Raw genomic sequence first — 23,467 nt, forward strand, 5'->3', positions numbered from 1 at the left:
TTTATTAATTCTAAAATATGTGAATTGAATATTGTTTTTTTTTTATCTGACAAATCAGCTGGTTGTCAAAATAAGAAACTCACCTCTATCGTGGTGAATTTGTTGTGAGGTTTCTTATGAGCTTTTTCGCAGAATACGAAATTTTGACAACCTCATAAGAAACCTCACAAAAAAAACCTCACAAAAAATTGTGACTTGTGAGCATCACAACTCCAGAATAGCCCTGTTACATTATACAAACAACGACACGAGACACGACGCGACCAAACACTTCAACAAAAAATAACAAAATGACGCTTTGGCTCTTGTTGGCCTTGTCTTTCTTTTCTTTTTCTCATTTTTCACCACGATTCTCGTTCGACTTTTGTGTTCATACACAAAAAGTTGCAAGTGTGTGAGTGCAAGCCCGATTTTCGCGGTCTGAGGTCGGAGTTTCTTTGTTGAACTCAGTTTTCTTGCTTGAAGGGGAAGTCGGACCTGTTTGCTTGAAGGGCTGCGAGGTTTGGTGAATGTCGTCAATCTATCGTTGTATTCGTGTTGGAGGTGTGGTGAATGGCGTGAATCTATAAATGTGTGCGTGTTAACGTCATTTACCAACGTGGTGGCAATCACATATATTCACAGACAACACTCTTCAAAAAGAGTGTTTTAGGGGGTAACCCTTCAAGCAAACAGGTCCGACCTCGGTCCGAATCCGCTCCGCCTGAGGCGGAGCTGAGTCCGACTTCGGATCAGAAACTGGTCCGAAGGCGGCTCAAATTAGTATGGAAATTATAATCACCGCGAAGTCGATTGCATATGTATTGGTGTGGTGAAAATCTCCATTCCGAGAAAACGGAGGCGAAGGCGGACCTGAGTCGGAGCAGCGAAAACCCACCAGAAAGAGGAATAAAAAAGGGATGACGTTTCGCATTTGCGACCAAAAAAAGAACAAGATTTATTTTTTTTTCACTGAAACTGTTTTATTTTTTAATTTTATTTTTCACTGAAACTGTTTTATTTTTTAATTTTATTTTAGCAAACGAAATTTTCACAATAAATACAATATAAAATACAATACATTTTTTTTCATTTTATTTCATTTGATGCTGCTGCTGTTGTTGGTGTTTTTTTTTTAGATACCCAATCGCATGTTTCACCTTCTGGATTTTTCTTCATCATTAGAGATTACATCTACAACACAAGCAGAAACAACACTTTAATCCAAACACTTTGAGCGATATATACTACATTCCTTTTTTGTTTTCCATATTGTTTATAAATTTAATATAATTGTTTATAGTTAATAATCTAACATTATACAAACAACGACACGAGACACGACGCGACCAAACACTTCAACAAAAAATAACAAAATGACGCTTTGGCTCTTGTTGGCCTTGTCTTTCTTTTCATTTTCTCATTTTTCACCACGATTCTCGTTCGACTTTTGTGTTCATACACAAAAAGTTGCAAGTGTGTGAGTGCAACCCCGATTTTCGCGGTCTGAGGTCGGAGTTTCTTTGTTGAACTCAGTTTTCTTGCTTGAAGGGAAATGACGTTAACACGCACACATTTACAAATTCACGACATTCACCACACAGCGGACACGAACACAACGATAAGTTCACGACATTCACCACACCTCGCAGCTTGTAGGCAAACGTCAGTTCACGGCCGAGTCTCCAGTCTTGGTATTTTTTGTTTATGACCCATCCCATAACTTTACCCATCGACAAACTATACCAAGACTGGAAAATTTCGTACGTCTTCCCTTCAAGCAAGAAAACAGAGTTCAACAAAGAAACTCCGACCTCAGACCGCGAAAATCGGGGTTGCACTCACACACTTGCAACTTTTTGTGTATGAACACAAAAGTCGAACGAGAATCGTGGTGAAAAATGAGAAAAGGAAAAGAAAGACAAGGCCAACAAGAGCCAAAGCGTCATTTTGTTATTTTTTGTTGAAGTGTTTGGTCGCGTCGTGTCTCGTGTCGTTGTTCTTTTTTTGGTCGCAAATGCGAAACGTCATCCCTTTTTTATTCCTCTTTCTGGTAGGTTTTCGCTGCTCCGACTCAGGTCCGCCTTCGCCTCCGTTTTCTCGGAATGGAGATTTTCACCACACCAATACATATGCAATCGACTTCGCGGTGATTATAATTTCCATACTAATTTGAGCCGCCTTCGGACCAGTTTCTGATCCGAAGTCGGACTCAGCTCCGCCTCAGGCGGAGCGGATTCGGACCGAGGTCGGACCTGTTTGCTTGAAGGGTTACCAACGTGGTGGTTTTCACATATATTCACAGACAACAGTGTTTACAAAAGGGTTTTGGGGGGAAAGTACGAAAGTTTCTAGTCTTGGAATTTTTTGTTTATGGGTTGGGTCAAGTAATTGGTTTTGAACGGTAAATTATTGACCTATTTGAATACTCTTTTGTAATGGATATTTTAACTTTCCATTATATTTTAGAAAATTTATTAAAGTTTGACAGAAACAAATGTTGCACTTTTTTTATTGGACCATTTTATAACGTCGGATCCCAAGTTGATACTCAAATTTTTAAACTGGGTTTAAAAACCCAATATTTCATCGTACACGGGCATAAAATAAAAAGAATTTATAACATTCGTTGCTGTCATTGCGTGACGAATCCACGGTCATTCTATCTTACCCAACAGTCAAAAAAAATTATTTTGTTTCACCTAAAGCTTTTTGAAAATGATGGATTTCAGCGTGATGGACTGCCGTCTTTTTTTTTCAAATCTTCGCGACTAACTCCAATGATTATTCCAAAAAGATTTACAATTGCACCTTTACGCTGCAATACTTTCCATTCAGACATTTTTTGTAAAGAGATGGTCTCAAAGACATGGAGATTATATCCATTTAAAATGGAAATTTTAAAAAATATAGAGGCCAATCGAGTTTTGGTAATTAATGGTGACGTGAGCTTGGAAAAATCTACTGCAGTTCCATTAACAATAGTCGAAGAATGCCTTGCGAAGGATTCTTACTGCAAAATTATATGTTTAGAGTCAGATAATTTAACGGCCATACTAAATAGCACTTTCATAGCTGATCATTTAAACGAAAAAATTGGTGGGAGAGTGGGATTCCAGGTGAGATCCATTAAAAATTGTGTGTTTTTCATTTAATCGGACGATAGATAAGCCGAAACCAGATTTTCTGCGTGAGAGGTAACCGATTCATATGAATGTCAGAGGTAGTCTGGGTCATGGTGATGACGAATACCTTAGTCTGCCTGCACTTATTTGGGGCGTTGTCGAGAAAAAGCGCATCAAAAGTACCATTTTTCTGAAAATCGATTTAGTGAGGGTAACCACTTAAAATTTATAGATAACCAACGCCACATACTCACTGATAACAAATATACCAATGGCAGACATTTTAAGTGCGGCCAAACCCCCGGCAGACTGTCCCGAAAATGCGTTTTTATTGGCGTTTTTAGACTTTGGGGTAACCACCTAAAATTAATCGGATCCTGTAGCGGTGGACTCCCTGATAACAAAAATACCAATGGCAGACATTTTAAGTGGGGCCAAACCCTCGGCAGACGGTTTCAAAAATGCAGTTTTTCTGAAAATTCATTCATTTAGGGTAACCACTTGAAATTACTTGCATCCGTAGCGGTGGACTCCCTGATAACAAAAACACCCATGGCAGACATTTTGAGTGCGGCCAAACCCCCGGCAGACGGTCTCGAAAATGCAGTTTTTCTGAAAACTGATTTATTTAGGGTAACCACTTAAAACTAGTCGCATCCTGTAGCGGTGGACTCCCTGATGACAAAAATACCCATGGCAGACATTTTAAGTGCGGCTAAACCCCCGGCAGACGCTTCCGAAAATGCAGTTTTTCTGAAAATTTATTAATTTTACTTTTTCACATAGCTCGGGTATTATTGGACCTAGCAGATTTGAGCTTTTTTAAAAATTAATTTGAAATAAAAGTTGTAGATCTTTTTATTACCTTCATTTATTACATTAACGGTTTTTCGATCTGTAGGAAAAAAACTTCAAAGAGATTGCAATTTTTTATATAGAAAAAAGGTTCTACATAGTACAGGGTAATTTGCAATAGATGTAACAAAAAACCTAGGCGTGTAGGTTGCACTCAGGCAAGAAAAAAATCGTATAGTTTTAGGCGGGGAGGGGCAAAAAGATTGCAATTTTTTATAAAGGAAAAAGCTATATAAAAAATTGCAAACTTTTTGAAGTTTTTTTCCTACAGATCGAAAACGGTCTGTCAAATCGAAAAACCGTTAATTTAATAAATGAAGGTAATAAAAAGATCTACAACTTTTATTTCAAATTAATTTTTAAAAAAGCTCAAATAAAAGAGATATGACGAAAATAAGAAAATCACCCTTTGACTTGCTTCAAAAAAAACCACCCTAACTCTTAAACCGAAGGTTTAATCGAAAAAACTTATTTAACATATTCTGTAGGAAATTAAATTACCTTTAAGAAAAGATTGTTATACAATTTTTTCTGCTAGGTCCAATAATACGCGAGTTATGTGAAAAAGTAAAATAAAAAATTTTTCAGAAAAACTGCATTTTCGGGAGCGTCTGCAGGGGGTTTGGCCGCACTTAAATGTCTGCCATGGGTATTTTTGTCATCAGGGAGTCCACCACTACAGGATGCGACTAGTTTAAAGTGGTTACCCTAAATGAATCAATTTTCAGAAAAACTGCATTTTCGAAACCGTCTGCCGAGGGTTTGGCCCCACTTGAAATGTCTGCCATGGGTATTTTTGTTATCAGGGAGTCCACCGCTATAGGATGCGATTAATTTTAGGTGGTTACCCCAAAGTCTAAAAACGCCAATAAAAACGCATTTTCGGGACAGTCTGTAGGGGGTTTGGCCGCACTTAAAATGTCTGCCATTGGTATATTTGTTATCAGTGAGTATGTGGCGTTGGTTATCTATAAATTTTAAATGGTTACCCTCACTAAATCGATTTTCAGAAAAATGGTACTTTTGATGCGCTTTTTCTCGACAACGCTCCAAATAAATGCAGGCAGACTACGGTATTCGTCATCACCATGACCCAGACTACCTCTGACATTCATATGAATCGGTTACCTCTCACGCAAGAAATCTGCTCCCGGTTGTCGGTCTATAAGCACTTTTTAATAAATAACAGTTTTATAGGGAAAGAACACTTCCAAATATTTTTAATTTCATTTTTGAAATTCTTAAATTCCCATATTAAATGCATACGAAAAATGGCATTGGCGCCTGCCAGTCGATCTATCCTAAGCGGAGCAAACGTCCTTAGACATGTACCTACCACATGGGGGTTAGGGTCAAAATTCTGCTTTACAAATTTCTGTTTTTCGCAATTCTGTGTTACAAAATTCAGCAAAAAATTAAAAAAGGGTTTGGAAAATATTAAAAAGCTAACGGCCAATTTCTTCACATAAGTCCTAAGTCAGCTTAGTACCCGGTCTAGCTAGACCAGGTACTAGCACTAGTACTCGGTCCTAAGGAAAAGTTAGGACCCGAACATTTCTTCACATATATAGGACCTGATCTAAATTCACAACGCAGTCCTAAGAATTAATACGTATAAAACTGGTCTAACTGTCATTCTGACAATATTTTGATGTTTGAAATATTTTATTTTGATATTTCAGCAGATTAAACCAAATGAAAAATATATAAAAAACAGCAAATTAATGAAATTATCATTAAAATAATTTTTTTTTAAATATTGTGAAGATTGAAAAAGAGGCCAACAAGAACATAAGATTAATTCTATTAAGAACTGTCACAATCAAGAAAGAAGATAATGTCTTTTTAATTTTTTTCAGAATTTTGTAACACAGGGTTATGAAATGCAGAAATTTGTAATGAAATTTTGAACCCATTTTTCGTATGCATTTATATCGGATTTTATATATAGTCCAGTCATTTCATCGGAAAAAACGGCTTAGAAATGCAAAGTGACCGAGAAAGCTAAATTATAGATATGTTGTAGAGGATGCTTAAAAAAGCTTAACTTGACCAAGATTTCCTTTGAGCTTTTTCCTTCATTTTGAAAAAAAGGGTAAAATTGGTTTTTTGACAATAACTCGGCTATCCGTCGAGATACGAAAATTTTAACAGAAGCTTTTTTGTAGCTTTTACCATGTTCTAAAACTCGTGCAAAAAAGTTAAAAATTTACGACATTCCCTTTGTTTTTTGACATTATTTATTTTTTGGTGATGAATATCGGAAAAATTATTAAAATAAAAATTAAAATTTGGCCAAAAAAGTAATATTTGCTTTAAAACTGATGCAGCTGAGATAAATTTTTTTATTGCATTTGGTAGCAGAGTTATTCAAGGTTCCGTAACAAAAGAAAAAATTGAGAAAAATTAAGATTCGTAATCACGGCACATGAAAAACCGTCACAGGGTGACCATTTTTTCGATTTTTTTTCGAATGCCCATAACTCACAAAATATATGGCTCCTATTTTTTTAAATTATTTTTCTGATAACTGTCACGACCTACCATATCTACCATTTTCGTTTCGACGTTGACTTTTGGAACACCCTGTATACATATGTATGTACTAAAATAAATTATTACTTAAATTATAACTTAATTTATTTGTTTACTCCACAAATTTTGAAATAACTAACTATATAATGAAATAATTGAAAAAAATACGTGTTTTATTATAATTTTGAGGCAAGTCGATTGACATTATTAATTTTCAAATTTACGATCTTGGGTTACAAGGGGTTAATATTCTTCGGATGGTACCTAATCCCAACAAGATTTATAACTATGGGTGTTTTCATAAACGTCGGAAATCTGCGTTAGTACAATCGTCTTTCTGCTTTGCTGCTTTAATGAACACACCACTTCTGCAGAATGTTTGCATGCCTGCGTTAGTACAATTTTCAGCAGTCACTGCAGTCACTCATGAGTGTTCATAAACGTCAGAAAAAAAATATAAAAATGACCACAGAATGAGTTTTGTTTGATAAGCAAAAAAATATTTCTTCCTTTTTCAATTCCCGAAAACATGTTTTTAATAACACGGAAAATTTGTAAACCGTTTTATATTAGGGTGGCACAAAAAAAAATACATATTTTCTTCTACTTTTAATAGAATAGGAAAAAAATAGTTTTAATTAATGTGTAAAAAAATTTTTTTTTTACGTTAAAAAAAAAATGTTTTAGTGCACAAAAAAATTGTTTGTTTGCTATAGCAATATTTAATTCAAATCAAATTAATTAAATCGATTTTGGTTGAAGAGTAATTTTAAAATATACATACTATGTTTCTGAGCCTTCTAATGCGAAAATGGCTACTCAATTTTACATTATATTTCATAAACTATGTCTTACAAATTTTTTCTGTAGTGAAAAATATTTTTTTTTTTTCAATAATTAAAAAAAAAAATTGAAACATCCTATGTAAATTTTTTTTCTTCGATAATTTCGTCAAAATAATATCCACGTTGAATTTTTTCGAATTCCACAAGAAACTGTAGAAGTAAACATTTTTAAAAACCACCCTAATACGAACAAAATCAATTTAAACTCGTTGTATCAAAAAACACGATTTAGAAATTTTCTGTATCATTAGAATCTAAATTTTTCGAAAAATGAAAAAAGAAACATTTTTTGCACTTTTCGTTTTTTTACTAACAATATTTACATTTATTAACAATAGTCCAGTGCATTTATGATGTTCATACATTATGTGGGTGACCCAGCAGTTTGAACTATCCCCAATTTTTTCTTGCTCATTGGGTGATTATCATTACCCTGATTTTTCGCACTCGCGAAATTCACCTTTCGGCCGCCATCTTGGATTTTTGTTTTTGTTGAATATTTCGATTTCTATTTATCCTACATTAAAGTTATAAACACAAAAAACGTAGGCAATTAAATTTCGCGTCTTTTATGTTAAGAACACTATATATTCTGAATATTAAAAAAGTCACAAGCCAAAAAAGTAAAACGAAAAAAATGGCAATTTTAAAGTTTTGAGCACTTTTTATCAAAATTATGAAAAAGCGTTCCGAGAAAAGATTATTCAACTTAAAATTCTCTACAACTCAGCTATACAATTTTTTTTTTTGTACCGCTATAAATACAAAAGTAATTAATACTTTTTTTTTTGTTAAAATAGGGATTACATGATTTAAATAATTATAAAAATTCATTTTTTTCGACGAAGTGAATTTGTGTGAAAATTGAATCTACCGCTTAAGCGATGAAAGATTGTCCCTCACTCTCTTATAGTTTTTTCCTTAAAAACACAATCTTTTGATTTCATTTAATATATGGAATTTATACAAAATTTGTGAAAAAATGTTTTGTTCACAAAAACTTTGCCGTATCGTTTATACGACAACAGTATTGATTATACGGCAACAGCGGCGGCAATAGTGATGGGTACTTCATACATGAGGCAATACAAATGTCCATACACCACTCTGAAATGTCCCATCATAAACAAAAAATATTTTTTGTTTATGTGTCCCATCACCTCAGAGCAAAAAAATGTATTACCTCGCACCTCACCATAAAAATAATAAAAAATTATCTCTTAACTCTTTCGTCTCCAGAAAAAAACTTTTCGTATTTCTCTCTTCTCATTATGATGAGCAGATGAGGAATGAAATTGAGTGTATGAGGAAAAGGAAAATCATGAATGTACCGCGCCACGAAATGTGTGTACATATGTATGTGTATGAAGAAATGCATGGCACTAACTACATTAGTATCTTCTCGCTCCCACTAAAACAATAGAAAAAAGGATGAGGAAGAGTAGAGGGTACCAATGCTTTAAAATGAAAAATTATGTCGTTTTCTATTGACTTTTGAGATTTTTGTGTAAAATTCTCAGATTTTCCACTGCAAATAGAATATGAAATCTAGTTTTGTAATTGTGTGCGAAATCTGTGCGTATAAAAATATAAAACAACAACAAATGTTCAGACAAATGTCAAACAGAGGAGTGTGTGTGAAAGTGCGTGTGTTTGTATGCGTGAATCTTGATAAAAATCCAGAATCAGATTCTTGAATCTCAGATTCATTTTTTTGTCATTTTTTTGAATCTCAAGACGCAAATAGATCATGAAATCTGAGATTTGTCCACTATTTCCCCTCTTCACCCCCCCTTTCAGCTGTCAAATTCACAAATCTCATTCTGAGATTCGTCAATAGAAAACGACATTAATAAATTTATGAAGTTTTGTGTTTTGGGACATTTGAAGTAGGTACATACCTAAGAATAAGAAGTACGGTGGTCTGTTCTTTTATTAAACAAAGTTAACTTTGGTTGTTGTGTCAAAAAAATCGTTGTATTTGTTTTTGTTAGATTTTGTTAGAAAATTTCAACTTTGATTTCCCTTCAAGCAAACAGGTCCGACCTCGGTCCGAATCTGCTCCGCCTGAGGCGGAGCTGAGTCCCACTTCGGAAACTGGTCCGAAGGCGGCTCAAATTAGTATGGAAATTATAATCACCGCGAAGTCGATTGCATATGTATTAGTGTGGTGAAAATCTCCATTCCGAGAAAACGGAGGCGAAGTCGGAACGTATGACGTCCGGCATTGAGACATCGATCGATACTCGAGTATCGAATATATTTGACATTTCTAACCTAAAAAATCCCTGTTTATTAATTTTCTTCACTGAAATTGTTTTTTTTTATTTTAATGTTTTTGTAGCAAAAGAAATTACAATAAATACAATAAAATACATTTCATTTATTTTCATTTGTTGTTGCTGCTGTAGTTTGAGTTGCTATGGATGTCCAAATTCTCTCGGAGCTTTCTAGCATGAACTTGGAGAGTAGATGCATTGACCGTAATATTTAAGAATCCTTCCATACGAGTTGCTAGCTCTGCGTACATAAGACCCTATTCGTCATTTTCAAAGGCGATATCCTGCTAAATATTTGTTTAGTAATCTTATTTTGGAAATGTATTGAGAAAATAAATAAAATCGCAGCTTACATCGTAACTCCCGAATCCAGGAATGTGTCTTGCGAATTCCACCAACCTTCAGGCGCTTCTTGTTCCTTCCGACTGACAGGCCAGAGTTTCAACATCTACTTTAGCGTCTGAAAAAGTTTTGAAAATTATTTATTTATGGTCAGCTTGACCATTTCAAAGGACTTACCTTTATTCGCGAAACATCTTCTTTTTTCAAAATCTGGTCCCAAACCTCGGCCACCCTCGACAGCTGCTCTTTTTTTTAGAGATGAGATAATAGTATTTTTATTTTTTATATAAAATTTCTTTTTCTTTCGCTTCCACTCGCTTACCTACTTTTTTTATTATTTTATTAATTTTGACGTTTTGTTCTTTTGTAAAATGGGGTTGCACTTGTCTCTATCATATAGTGTTTTCCTTTTCGCACTTTTTCACCACGATTCTCGTTCGACTTTTGTGTTCATACACAAAAAGTTGCAAGTGTGTGAGTGCAACCCCGATTTTCGCGGTCTGAGGTCGGAGTTTCTTAGTTGAACTCAGTTTTCTTGCTTGAAGGGGTAGGAACGACTAATGTTACATTTTGTTGATCTGTCAAAACAAAATTTTTTGAGATCAATTTTATGAATGAATAAACAAGAAAGAATTAATTTGGTTCTGAAATAATTCTTTTAAATTGAATTCTAAGCAAATTGAAGCAAAAATATGCATTAAATAATTTCAAAAAAAAAAAACATTCTCTTCTCACACCTTACCCTCTCTTCCCCATTTAGTTGTGTTTGACACATTAACATTGAAACTCAAGTCCAGAAGCTGAGTTGGAAAAAGTAACAAAATGTAACTATTTGACACTTCAACATTGGATTTAGGAACGATGTTGTGACTCACGATGTTACATTTTGTCACTTTTTTCTCATTTAGGAACGATGAAAGTTAACTATTGTTAACAATAGTTAACATCGTCGAATAAAAGAACGCACCACAGGAATGGGTGTTTGAAGAAACCAGTGCGGCATTTTTTTCATTTTTACAAAGTAGTGTTAGTTACTCAAACACATATGCATTGAACCAGGGACGCAGTGCAGTAAGATGGTTGTTCGCAAGGCGCAACGTTTTATCTACGTGCATATTTATATTTTTTTATGAAACCCGTTATTAATGGTTTTTAAAAATAAAAAAATAAAATATTGGCATTTAAGCATTAACTACATTGGCTTAAAAGTGTAAAAGTACAAAGGTAAAATTTTTCAAAGTATTTCTGGACTTAAAAAATGATGCAGAAAACTTAATGTTTTGGTCTTAAAAACAATTTGTATACTCTTTTTCACAAAAAACTTTGGCAAATGGTTAGAATAACTTCACATAAGGGCGCCCGTCTGTTGCAGCGCCTTACCATCACCAAACAAAAATAAATACACCCCTGTTTGTGAGATTTTCCATTTGACAGCTGTGGATTGAAAAAATCCAAGAAAAAAGGACACTTTTATTTTAACTTTATTATTTTTATGACTTAATTCTACCAGAAACGAATTCTTAATTATTCTAGGATAACACTGGTCTGCAAAATTTAACTTCTTTTTTCTCCTTCAAACAATTTTTTGATATTATGAAAGATTAGACTTTCCTGAATATAAATCTGGTTTCAGGTACCATTTTTGTAAAAATGATTTTTGAAAAATGTGGGTAGTTACTAAAAAATCAACCTTTTAGATTTATTTTAACTCGTGCAAAATTAAAACTATTGTACCATTGAGCTCAAATTTGGAGGACTTATTCCTCGTAATATGGCCTATCGATTGACACGTGACACCAAATATGTCCTTTTACATTAATGTTTACTCATATTTTAAAATACTGATTTATAAAAAAAGCAGAAATATCGAAATCCTTTACTTTTTAGTAAATCCAACATGAACAAAAACACCTTAATTATAGAAAATGTAAAATATCAACGCCCATTATATTTAAAAAGTCAAATATGTAAAGAAAACCATAATAAAATACATTAAACAAAATTTGTACGTGTTTTGTAATTTTATATACTATTTATCTATTTAGAAATATCTTATTTGTAATAAACCATTCGATAAACTGCCTTGTAAAGATTCCGATTTGTTTCTCCTAGAAACAAAAGTATACTTTTCTAATAGTTTTTGATGTACTGAGTTATGATCCGAAGTAAAAAAAATTCTATCACGTGAAGATTTTAAGATATTCGCATTAAAGTATAACAAAATCAAGTTTTTTCTTAGAAAATCTCAATAAAAACTACTATATCTCACAAACCAGAGCTGACCGAAATTTTTTGAGTTCGGATTCAAAATCAGCACACTAAAGTCCATTAGAAAAGTATATTTTTGTTCTAGGGAGAAAGATATATTAATTTTTAGAGATCAGTTTTTTTTTATGATAAGATATGCCAAACCTACTAAATTTACTTAAATTAAGATTTCTCGGAGAAGAAAAGAGATATTGAGAAGATTGAAACTGAATTTGAAAGAAAAAAATAAGTTCTTTTATAAACCGTAACAATTGAAAAATATTACATTATGCCAAAATATTTCTTCGAAAACAGCAAAAAAAATGGGTTTTTGAGATTTTCTAACGGAAATACCTAAAAAACGTGACGTGCTAGATCAATTCTGACTTCGGATTCGGAATCAGCATACAAAAATCCTTTAGAAAAGTATAGTTTTATTTAAAGGAGGATTTCCTTGCAGACCAGTGTAATCTATTTATAGGAATAATATCACTTTACATACATTTATGTTGCAAATAAAGTGTATTCACCTGGGAAAGCAAAGTGTTTCTGGATGGTTATAAACATATCTTTTACACAATTTTACAGAGGAATACATTATTGTTTTAGTGTTGTATTTGTTTTTTAATAACTAATAACTTATTTTCTCACTATTTGATTCTATAAAAGTTTTTGCAATTGTGTTAAAGAATGATTTTAAATAGTTTTTGAATTTGAATTACACTTTGGTTTTAATTGTTTAACACACCAGAATGGCTCGAATGACAGCTTTGGCTTTATTTTTGACAGTTATTCTACCACCCTATCCTACACTATAAATGGGATATACACCCATTCCTGTATATTTTCTAAACCAGGAATAGACATAGAATTTTAATTTGTTACCATCATACGGTTATACCCAACAGAAAATAAGCTATTAGGTTTTTTATTAGAAAAATACATATCAAAATGCTTCAAAGCGGTCTGGCGGGGCGAAAGCTGAAAAAAAACTTCTGGTACCCACATTTTTGAAATCAGGGGATTTTTTATGATTTTTTGGTGTATCACTTATACGGTTATACCAAAACGCCAAAAGTTGATTTTTTACTGCACTTTAGATGCGTCTGGCAAGGGAAAGCTGAAAAAGATCACTACCAGACTTTTTCCGTTGACATACTGTGGTGCATCATGGTATAAGAAGACAAGGTATGATCATTAGAGCCGCCATCTTACAAAATGGGGTAATAAGGTTTTGACGTTTGGCATTTGGCAAAGTCAAAAGCAACAACAATTTCCAAGACAAATTTGTTTACAACAACAATTTTAATGGGCTGGGCTGTCAAAACCTTAAGTAGCCATAAGTTTTGACAGTTCTCAATACTAAGTTTTTTCTAATGATCATACCTTCTCTTCTTATACCATGGTGGTGCATATCTAGATATGTACACACTCGAATATCGGTTATACCAAAACTGCCAAAATATGCTGCCGGCTCTCGGTCTAATCGTTTACTGTTTTACTGTCGTTTCTATTTGCGAGATTTAAGGTATAACTACAATGGCCATTTTTTGAAAAAAGTGGGAAATTTAAAAAAGTAATTTTTTTTCTTTCTAGCGCCATTTATATTTGAAAAAAAACTAAAAAAATTTTTGTTTGACATCAAAAAATTCAGAAAACGAATCATTGTTTTTAATTTATTATATAAATACATATTTAACTTATGTCGTTTTCTAATTATTGCTTTTGAAATTTGTGTGTAAAAATCTCTGATTTTTTCTGGTAAATAATAGATGAAATCTTGTCTTGTATCTAATTCTTTGCGAAATGTGTTCATACTTAACTTTTTAAAATAAAACAATAATAAATGTTCAGCAAATGTCAAACAGAGAAGTGTGTTTGAAGTGCTTGTACCTTTGTGTGAATCTTGATAAAAATCGAGATTCAGATTTTTGAATCTTGAATCCATATTTTTGAATCTCAAGCCTAAAATAGATCATGAAATCTGAGATTTTCCACTTTTACCTAACTTTACCACTTCTTTTAGCTGTCAGATTCAAAATTTGAAAAAAGTGAAAATTTTCAAACTCATTTTGTGCAAGTTTCTGCACACCAAAACTAAAAGCAATGATGTAGACAACTTTTGTATTTCTCGATGTCAAAAACAATTTTTTTAGTTTTTTTTTTCAAATATAAATGGCGCTAGAAAGAAAAAAAAATTTTTACCTTAAATCTCGCAAATAGAAAACGACATTACAGAAGAAAAATATTAAACACCGTAAAACAATTATGTGCGATTTGTTCCTTGATTTTATTTCACTAAAGATTAGAGTAGGTTAGGTTTCAATCAACGGTAAATATGTATATAAATGAAATGTAGAAATAATTTTATGTGTGCGTTCCAATATTAATTCAAAATAAACTAAAATAAAAGAACGCACTTTAAGTGCGTTGCACATTGCACTCTGCGAACAAAGCCTTCAAGACTCTTGATTTATCCGATTATCCGAAATTTTCTCCGATCGAGTATCGATACTCGAAAAAATGTCAATTTCTTATCCGCAGCCAGATTTAAGTTTTATCCGCAGCTGGGTGTTGTATTTGTAATATATGGAAGCTCCCACTGCAGATACGGATAGTTGTGCCAAAAAAACACGCCTAACGTCTTACAAATCGATGAACCCTGGATGCATCCACGAAAAACGTGACTCTTTCTCCCGTTCTACCTGTGCCTGTTACCAGTGTGGTATAGGTTGCAGTTTCATCTTAGCTGATTTATTTATAACACTGGTTTACAAGGGTTTTGTTGCTGAAACAAAAATATTTTTTTCTGAAGGTTTTCGGTGTGCTGAATTCGAATTCGAATCCGAAGTCAGAAACAACTAATCAGCTCCAGTTTTTGAGATATAACCGTTAGAAAATGCCAAAAAAAAACTTTTTTTTAGTTCTTCGGATCTTCTTTTGTATAAGGAAAATTGTTTGAGCATATTTAGTAACGGTTTCTATAAGAACTGTTTTTCATCTTTCGATACCTGTTTAAATCTTTTCAATATCTTTTGTATTGCCCAAGATATCTAAAAATGAAGTAAGTGGGTTTGGCTTCATATATCATAAAGGATATAATGACGTTATAAAATTTATAAAAATACCAAACAACTGAGGATATCTCGGGCAGCAAATACGATATCGGAAAGATTTAAACAGGTTTGAAAAGGTGGAAAATATTCCTTATAAAAACCGCTACTGAATATGCTCAAACAATTTTCCTTATATAAAAGAATAAGGTCCGAAGTACTGCTTTTTCTAACGGTAATATTTCAAAAACGGGAGCTGATTAATTTTTTTTTGACTTCAGATTCGAGTTCAGCTCACCGAAAACCTTCAGAAAAGTATATTTTTGTTTCGGCAACATAAAAAAGTTTAATTTTGTTAACCAGTGTTATCAATGTACAGATTAACTATTATAGATACAAAAATCTTTTAAGCCTTATTTTAAAAATTAGAGCCTAACCGTGAACAACAAAAAAGATTTTTATAGTTTTTTCTAATCCATAGATGAATTCGTAAAAAAATGAAAATATTAGTAAAAAAAAAATTTTAAAAAAAGTACTCAGTTATAAAAGTGGTTATTATAGTTAAATAATTTTTTTTTAGAGAAACTTGATTTACAATTAAAAGACAACAAGCTAAGATTAAAGGTTAGATACGGATTTGTTTCCAGGGCCCTAATTTGCAAAACATAAATTTTTGAAAAACAGCTTCATATTTTGTTTGTGCTATTTTTGAGTGTTTTTTTATTTATAGAAATTTTTGAAAGCTCGCCAAAAATCTCAAACTTTTACCTTCAATTGACACGTGTGCAAAAAATTGCAATTCTAAAATGATTTTTTACCGAATAATGGGGAAAACTATTTTTTTCCCCAATTTTTTGACCGTTTCCGACCTCTTTTGACCGTTTTTTATTTATATCTTTTTCATTTTAATAGATATTTAAATCAAATTAATAAAAAACATAGATAACACTGGTCAACAAGGTTTTTGCCACAAGAACCAAAATATACTTTTCTAGTAGTTTTTTGGGTGCCGAATCCGAATCTGAAGTCAGAAAAATTTTATTGGCCTTCGTTTTAGAAATATTACTGTTAGAATATGTCAAAAAACGTAATTTTGGCTGTTTTAGAGGTTATGTTTTTATGTGAAGTAATTCATTATGAATAAATTTGTAATGGTGCCTATAAGGGCTAGTTTTATTCTTTCAAAAAATCTTTAAATCTTTCCGATATCTCTTTTATTGCCTGAGATATTTAAAATTTAAGTAGCGGTCTTTGAATCAGAAACAACACTGGCCAACCAAATTAAACTTGTTTTGCCACAAGAATCAAAATATACTTTTCTGAAGGTTTTTGGGTTGCTGAACTCGAATCCTTAATCAGAAAAATTCTATTAGCCTTCGTTCTACCGTTATAAAATACAAAAAAAGGTTTTTTTTTATAACGGTTATATTTCAAGAACGGAGGGTAATAGAATTTTTCCGATTGCGGATTTGAGTTCAGCAACTCGAAAACCTTTGGAAAAGTATATTTTGGTTCTTGTGGCAAAAATTCTTTGAACAGTGACTTAAACTTTAGATTAAGTTTAGTTTCTCTTTGGCTTATTAAATGAAACTTAAGATATCTCGAGCAATAAAAGAGATATCGGAAAAATTTAAACAGTTTTTGAAAGAAGAATATCTGTTCTTATAATAACCGTTACAAATTTGTTTATAATGAATTATCCCACATAAAAACAGAACCCCGAAAACAGCCAAAATGACGTTTTTTAGCATTTTATAACGGTAATATTTCAAAATCGGAGGCCATTAAATTTTTCTGACTTTAGATTCGGATTAAGCACCCCAAAAACTACTAGAAAAGTATATTTTGGTTGTTGTGGCAAAAAAAAGTTAAATTTTGTTGACCAGTGTAATAAGCAGGACTATATTTGTACAAAATTTCAATAATTTTCATTGTCACATTTTTGAGATAACGGTAAAAAGATGGTCTTATTTCTGACACGTAATATCTTTTTACATAGAGCATTTGTAACTTCCATTTAATTTTATTTCGCAAAGAGATAATATAACCTTTCATTTCATATATCATAAATAACAGTACATGCTCTACAAGCTACACAATCTTGAACAATGTCCTCACGTGAAAAAATTGTCACTTTAAAAAGAGCGGATTGATACCTGAAAGAGACGAAAAAATTAGTTTGCGGCGGTTTTCGGCACTTAGGTTTAGTATCAAATTAAAGGTAATAATCCAAACTACAAATTATAAAAGCTTCACGATGGCACTTTACGGCACTTTTTTTTAATTGTCCAAGAAGTAAAAAAAAACATCTTTAAACTATTAAAAAAAGCGTTACAACTTACAGTTAATAGTGATAGAATCCGACTGCTTATTTTACAAAAAACAAACTGAATTGAAAAATACATTATCAATAGCATTGTCTGACATTTTTTTGTTCAACTCAATCACTCACTTTTATCAAAAATTATCAATTTGTAAAAACTTGTTAACTCGGGGACGTTAAAATAGAGAGTAAGCAAATCATAAATTATTACATTGAGATGCTTCTCATGAATAACATAACAGAATCGAACAATTTTTATTTTTGTTTTTTTGCTGTTTTAGTATATTTACATTCGGTCTGACGGTATTTTTTATGTTGACAACAACTTTATTTTTTTTACTTTTGACCAGGAAGTGTGTACTGAATCAAACAGTGTGCGGCGAGACAAAAAAGTTTATCGAAAATATCCAGAACGCAAAAATAAAGAAACAGAAATAGCCTGAAAAGAATGTAAATCAGATGTTCTACCACATTTTTAGTTAAAACACAAACACATATAAAATCACTATTTATTATTTCTTAAATTTCTAATTTTCAAGAATAAGATTTACAAATAAAAACAATTAAAATATAAATTTTTGTATTAATTCATTATTTTTTCCCACGATTTTTATTTATTTATGCTCCGGAGCGTATTTTAATTTTTTTAATTGAAAAACTGACAGGTTCTCGCTACAACCTACACACAACAGCGTATCTGTGGGAGAATATTCCAGGTCTGAGTTGGAATAAAAAGAATGCAATCCAAATATTCCGGAATGGATAAAGAAACAATAAAAGAATTTATAATTTTTGAACAACAACAACATCTTGAAGGTGCTACCACCAAGTGTTTAATGGCTAGAGTTACAGTACTGTTTCACGGATGCCAATCCGATCATCAGACTCCTTTATTCCATTTTGTATGTGGTGCTTAGTCTAGTAATTTTTTCATTCTTCCGTCACACTTGAGTATTGAACCTAGACCAAGCGAGTTCAGAAGCCAGTACACTACGCACTGCGCTACCTCACCCACATGATTAGCTTCACCCAATTACAGGTTTTCTTGTGTCGTTTTCTTTCACTCTATTAAGGAGTACTCTAAATTTTTACTCCTTTTTCTGGTGTGAAAGAACATAATGAGAGTAATTTTTTTTTTTTGTAATTGTGTGTGTGACAAGGCAAAAATGGATAATTTCCTTGAAAAAAATAGTGATAACAGGCCTAGGGAAAACATTTTATGAATTATAAAAATATTAATATTAATAAAATATGAAGCATAATAAGCGTTCGTTGATAAGTCTGCTTCTACACGAAGACGCAAGGCGCAGAAATCATCTTCAAATTTCCTTTTGATTTTCGTTTCGGTGTATCACGCGCTTCCACACGTATTATTTTTTTGAAGAAGCAAATTTGACAGTTATTTTATTTGGTTTTATTTTGTTCTTGTTATCGTATGACGACTTCTACACGAAGACGTAGACGCACGAGATGCACATAAGAACAAGAGAGAGAGAAAGATCGATTTCTCCTTTGCTCTTATGTGCATCTTGTGCGTCTACGTCTTCTTGTATTTATGCATTTTAATTCCAAAAAAAAACCCAAAATATACAAAAACAACAACTCCAGTGAGGTCTATGTGCAACGAAAACTTTTGAATAAATTAAAAACGTTACTATACACGCAATTAACACACACCCTTAGTTTGATTTTATAATTGTAAAATAGAAATATCCCATCAATGCAGAAAAAAATGGGATTTTTTTGTATATAACACAGGATTTTTTTTTTTATTGATGAAGAACACTGGCGGAAAATTTTTTTTATTCGGTTTTCAATTTCATTTTGGGAAAAGTGAAGAATTAACGAAAAAATGGAAGAAATATATCTGGCGGAATATAATACAGTAGAAAATATATTCATAATGGTTGTTTTTGTTAATAACAAATAAGTTTGAAAGAAAAACTTTTCTCATTTTTCAATTTTCAAACAAAATTTTAAAATGTCAAACTTCAAATTCATAAGTGTGTGTGCAAGTCCCTGTGCAAATCGGTGTAAATCTGACTAAAAATGTGGAGTAAATCCGGGGTACTCCGTAGTACTAAAATTACTCCGGAGTAATTTTTTTTTTACACTTTTGTGGCGTCAAAGAACACAAAACCTTCAAAAGTGCAAAAATAAGTACTAAAAGGGTACTCTCATTGGAGTGAAAGAAAACGACATTAGTTTATCAACATGCAAATGAATAGACTTAGCATATTTATGACAAACATGAAACACCCGAACAACAATAACACTGGTTAACAAAATTAAACTTTTTTTTGTTGCCGAAACAAAAATTTACTTTTCTGAAGGTTTTCGGTGAGCTGAACTCGAATCTGAAGTCAAAAAAAAATTAATCAGCTCCCGTTTTTGAAATATTACCGTTAGAAAATGCAGTACTTCGGACCTTATTCTTTTATACAAGGAACATTGTTTGAGCATATTTAGTAACGGTTTTAAAAGAACTAGTTACCACCTTCTTAAATCTGTTTAAATCTTTCCGATATCGTATTTGCTGCCCGAGATATCCTAAGTTGTTTGGTATTTTTATAAATTTTATAACGTCATTATCTTCTTTATGATATATGAAGCCAAGCCCACTTACTTCAGTTTAAGATATCTCGGGCAATACAAAAGATATTGAAAAGATTTAAACAGGTATCGAAAGATGGAAAACAGTTCTTATAGAAAACATTACTAAATTAGCTCAAACAATTTTCTTTATACAAAAAAATAAGGTCCGAAGAACCTGACTTCGGATTCGAGTTCAGCACACCGAAAACCTTCAGAAAAGTATACAACAAAACCCTTGTAAACCAGTGTAATCATACTTGAAGGAGCTAGTAAAAATGCTAAGTCTATTCATTTGCATGTTGATAAACTAAGAAAACCTGCAATTGGGTGAAGCTAATCATGTGGGTGAGGTAGCGCAGTGCGTAGTGTACTGGCTTCTACACCGCTGTATTTAACATTTGTTTTTCTAAATTTTTACCAAATTTTTTTTTTATATTGACAAATTGCTCACATATAGCTACGAACAAAAATAAATCTCTTGGCAACCGGAACCAGGAAACCGTTTTCTGTTTAACACGTCATTCTTCGAAATCATTCAGGGGCCAACCCATAGAATTCGTCGCTCCCTTTACATTTTACACACGTTCTTTTGTGAACCGACCCTTAAATTGCATCCGTCTAGTCCGTCGTTCGTGTATATGTCGGTTCTCACAAGAACGTTTCTGTTGAATCCGTCGCCGTAACAGATGCCACCGTTTTTATGCGATGGACCCTTTGAGTGGGTTTCTTTATTTTTTCCGGATAAGGAATAGAATAGACCGGCGCACAATTGTGCCATTCTTCGTTTTTGGCGTCAAAATTCATTTGCATGGCCATTTCTGGACGAAAAGTCATGAAATTTGGTACACTGAATGATAATAGTATGAAGAATACAAAAAGGCTGCCAACTTTTTTTTATTCAAAATGGCGGCTCCAAAATGGCGGAAAGAATGAGCTTTAAAATAGAATTTTCATTTTCAAAACAGTATATAAGCTAGAAATTGGGCTAAATTCGGGTCAAAAAGGTGTTAGATTTAAGATTTAGGATTCATAGATTCATATTCTTTACCAAAAAATCAAAAAATTTGTAAACAAAGTCCAAAAAATGCCAATTTAGTAAAACACACTTTAAGACCTCTAAATACGCTATTTCATGTATTTTTTTTTCACTTATCACAATTTTGAGATCTCTTCTATTTATGTCTCATAAGAAAATTGAAAATATTGGGATTATATGGTTGCCAACTATGTTTTTAAGTAAATGTAAGAAAACATGATATAATGAAAAGTTACAATGTTGAATAAAACTGAAAATTTATTTTTTCCGTAAACCAAAATATACTTTCCTAATAGATCTTAACGTTCTTAATTCAAATCCGAAGTCGAAAAAAATCTATGACGTCACGTTTTTGAGATATAAGCAGATCAAAATTAATTTTTATCTACGAAACGTGACGTCATAGATTTTTTTCGACTTCGGATTTGAATTAAGAACGTTAAAATCTATTAGGAAATTATATTTTGGTTTACGGAAAAAATAAATTCTCAGTTTTATTGAACATTGTAACTTTTCATTATATCATGTTTTCTTATATTTACTTAAAAACATAGTTGGCAACCATATAACCCCAATATTTTCAATTTTCGTAGAACGAAATACAGGACGGCTGAATTTTTCAAATCTGAAAGAGGGGTATTAGAAAAACTTAAGTCCTGGTTTTCGCGACGCCACCCCCTGGTGAAATCTACCATTTTGGAAAACGCGAATCGCTCTATATCTCCAAAACTATGGGTCCTATAGAAATGGTTGTCAGACCAAAGTTATTGAAAATGTAATTATCTTTTTCTTTGTAATACAATTTGTAATGTAATTTCTCAGCGGGCAATAGTTTTGAGGTTATGTTGTTTTAATTTATTTTTTTAAGGTTTTTTTTAAGATTGTATCATTCCCAGTATTAGTTACATAATTTTTTAAACAGTAAAAGTTATACACCGTCAAATTTCCAATAATTTGGTATGTTTTTGAAAGTCATGCGATGCATGAGTCAAAAGTTATTGATCTGAAAACTTTAGTCTGAGTAGAGGAAAGTTAGTAAAAAAACAGGCATTTTGTGGAACGAAATATAGGATGGCTGATTATTTTTCAAATCTGAGAGAAGGGCATTAGAAAAGCTTAAGTTCTAATTTTCGGGACACCAACCACCTGGCGAACTCCACAATTTTGAAAAAACGTGAATTGGTCTATATCTACTACTCTATTGGCTTGACCGAATAAGTTACTTAAATAAAGTTGTAGGTAATATAAATATCTTTTCTTGTGCATACACTGTAGGGTGGGTCAAAAAAATCGAAATTCGTTTTTTTGATTTGGCACTTCAAAAACTCGATTGCTAGACACCTCTAGCTCTTTATCTTAATGGGAAGGTCCTCCGCTTTTCAATTTTCCATTTTTACATCAAGCTTCTACTAAAAAAAAATGTTTTTTTTTATTAATTGAATTTTTAGCCAATTTTTTTACATATTCTTTTAGAAAATTGAACACTCTACAAAAAAGGTTAAATACACTTTATTGAATTATCTAACCGTTTAGTAGATAGTTGAGGTCCAAAAATCGAGAAAATTTTTAAAAATTCGTTTTTGTTCTTAATTTTTTATTAATCTAACCATTTGAAAGATATTCGAGGTCAAAGTTAAACAAAAATATGAAAACTTTTTTTACTATTCAAAATTTTCTACTTCACTGAAAAGTCATTATTATTAAATTATTAAGATGGATTATTGTAAGGACTTAAATGTTCTACAAAAAAGTCCTCGGCATCAAATTGGTTGCTTTAACCGTTTAGAAGATATTCGCATCCAAACCAATGCCCACTGATTTCAATAGTTTTCTTATGGTCCCTATGCATTGCGACTTTGGTGTATTAGTGCATTGCAACTACCCAGGATGTGATCTGGTTTTTCTTCTTTTTAGCTACAGAGTCTACATATTGCACTATTTACTAAGCCCAAAATATGTAGGTGTCTTCTTAACTTACCGTGGCCCGTGAGGAGCCCAGTGATTAACCTGAGATTGTTCCTACTTAGACTGATACATGATTTGAAACGCTCTCGGTTGTAGTTCCCGAGAAGCATTTTCGCTTGTCTCAGTTTTGGTAGTTCTGCCCAGTTTTTTGCTCTCCTGGACTCCTCGTCTAGTTTTATTTTATTTTTAATAACATTTTCTCCTATTCCGCAATACGGTTCGGGTCCCATTAAAGGGGAATTTGCTCCCGTTTTTGCTAAGGAGTCCGCCTCCTCGTTACCCTGGACA

At 32.4% G+C, this 23,467-nt stretch overlaps 1 protein-coding gene and 1 long non-coding RNA gene across 7 annotated transcripts in view; one reads left to right on the forward strand and one right to left on the reverse strand.

Moving 5' to 3' along the window:
* Nucleotides 1–2,377: 2,377 nt before the first annotated feature.
* Nucleotides 2,378–23,467, forward strand: part of LOC129907323 (benign gonial cell neoplasm protein) — a 222,312-nt gene continuing 201,222 nt past the window's right edge. For 5 of the 6 annotated variants that reach the window (XM_055983465.1, XM_055983492.1, XM_055983454.1 and 2 more), the window contains exon 1: nucleotides 2,379–3,098. In XM_055983465.1, coding sequence (XP_055839440.1) covers nucleotides 2,418–3,098 — 681 coding nt within the window. In that variant the 5' untranslated portion in view covers nucleotides 2,379–2,417. Of the gene's footprint in view, nucleotides 3,099–23,467 lie in introns of all 6 variants that reach the window. The other variant, XM_055983450.1, reaches the window with a different exon arrangement.
* Nucleotides 9,265–10,632, reverse strand: LOC129907557 (uncharacterized). The gene is made up of 3 exons (XR_008771082.1): nucleotides 10,138–10,632; nucleotides 9,972–10,078; nucleotides 9,265–9,902 (listed from the first exon to the last, which is right to left on the reverse strand). It is a non-coding gene; the product is annotated as an uncharacterized LOC129907557 (long non-coding RNA).

The sequence above is a fragment of the Episyrphus balteatus genome, chromosome 1 (genome assembly GCF_945859705.1).
Source record: "Episyrphus balteatus chromosome 1, idEpiBalt1.1, whole genome shotgun sequence".
Lineage (NCBI taxonomy): Eukaryota > Metazoa > Arthropoda > Insecta > Diptera > Syrphidae > Episyrphus > Episyrphus balteatus.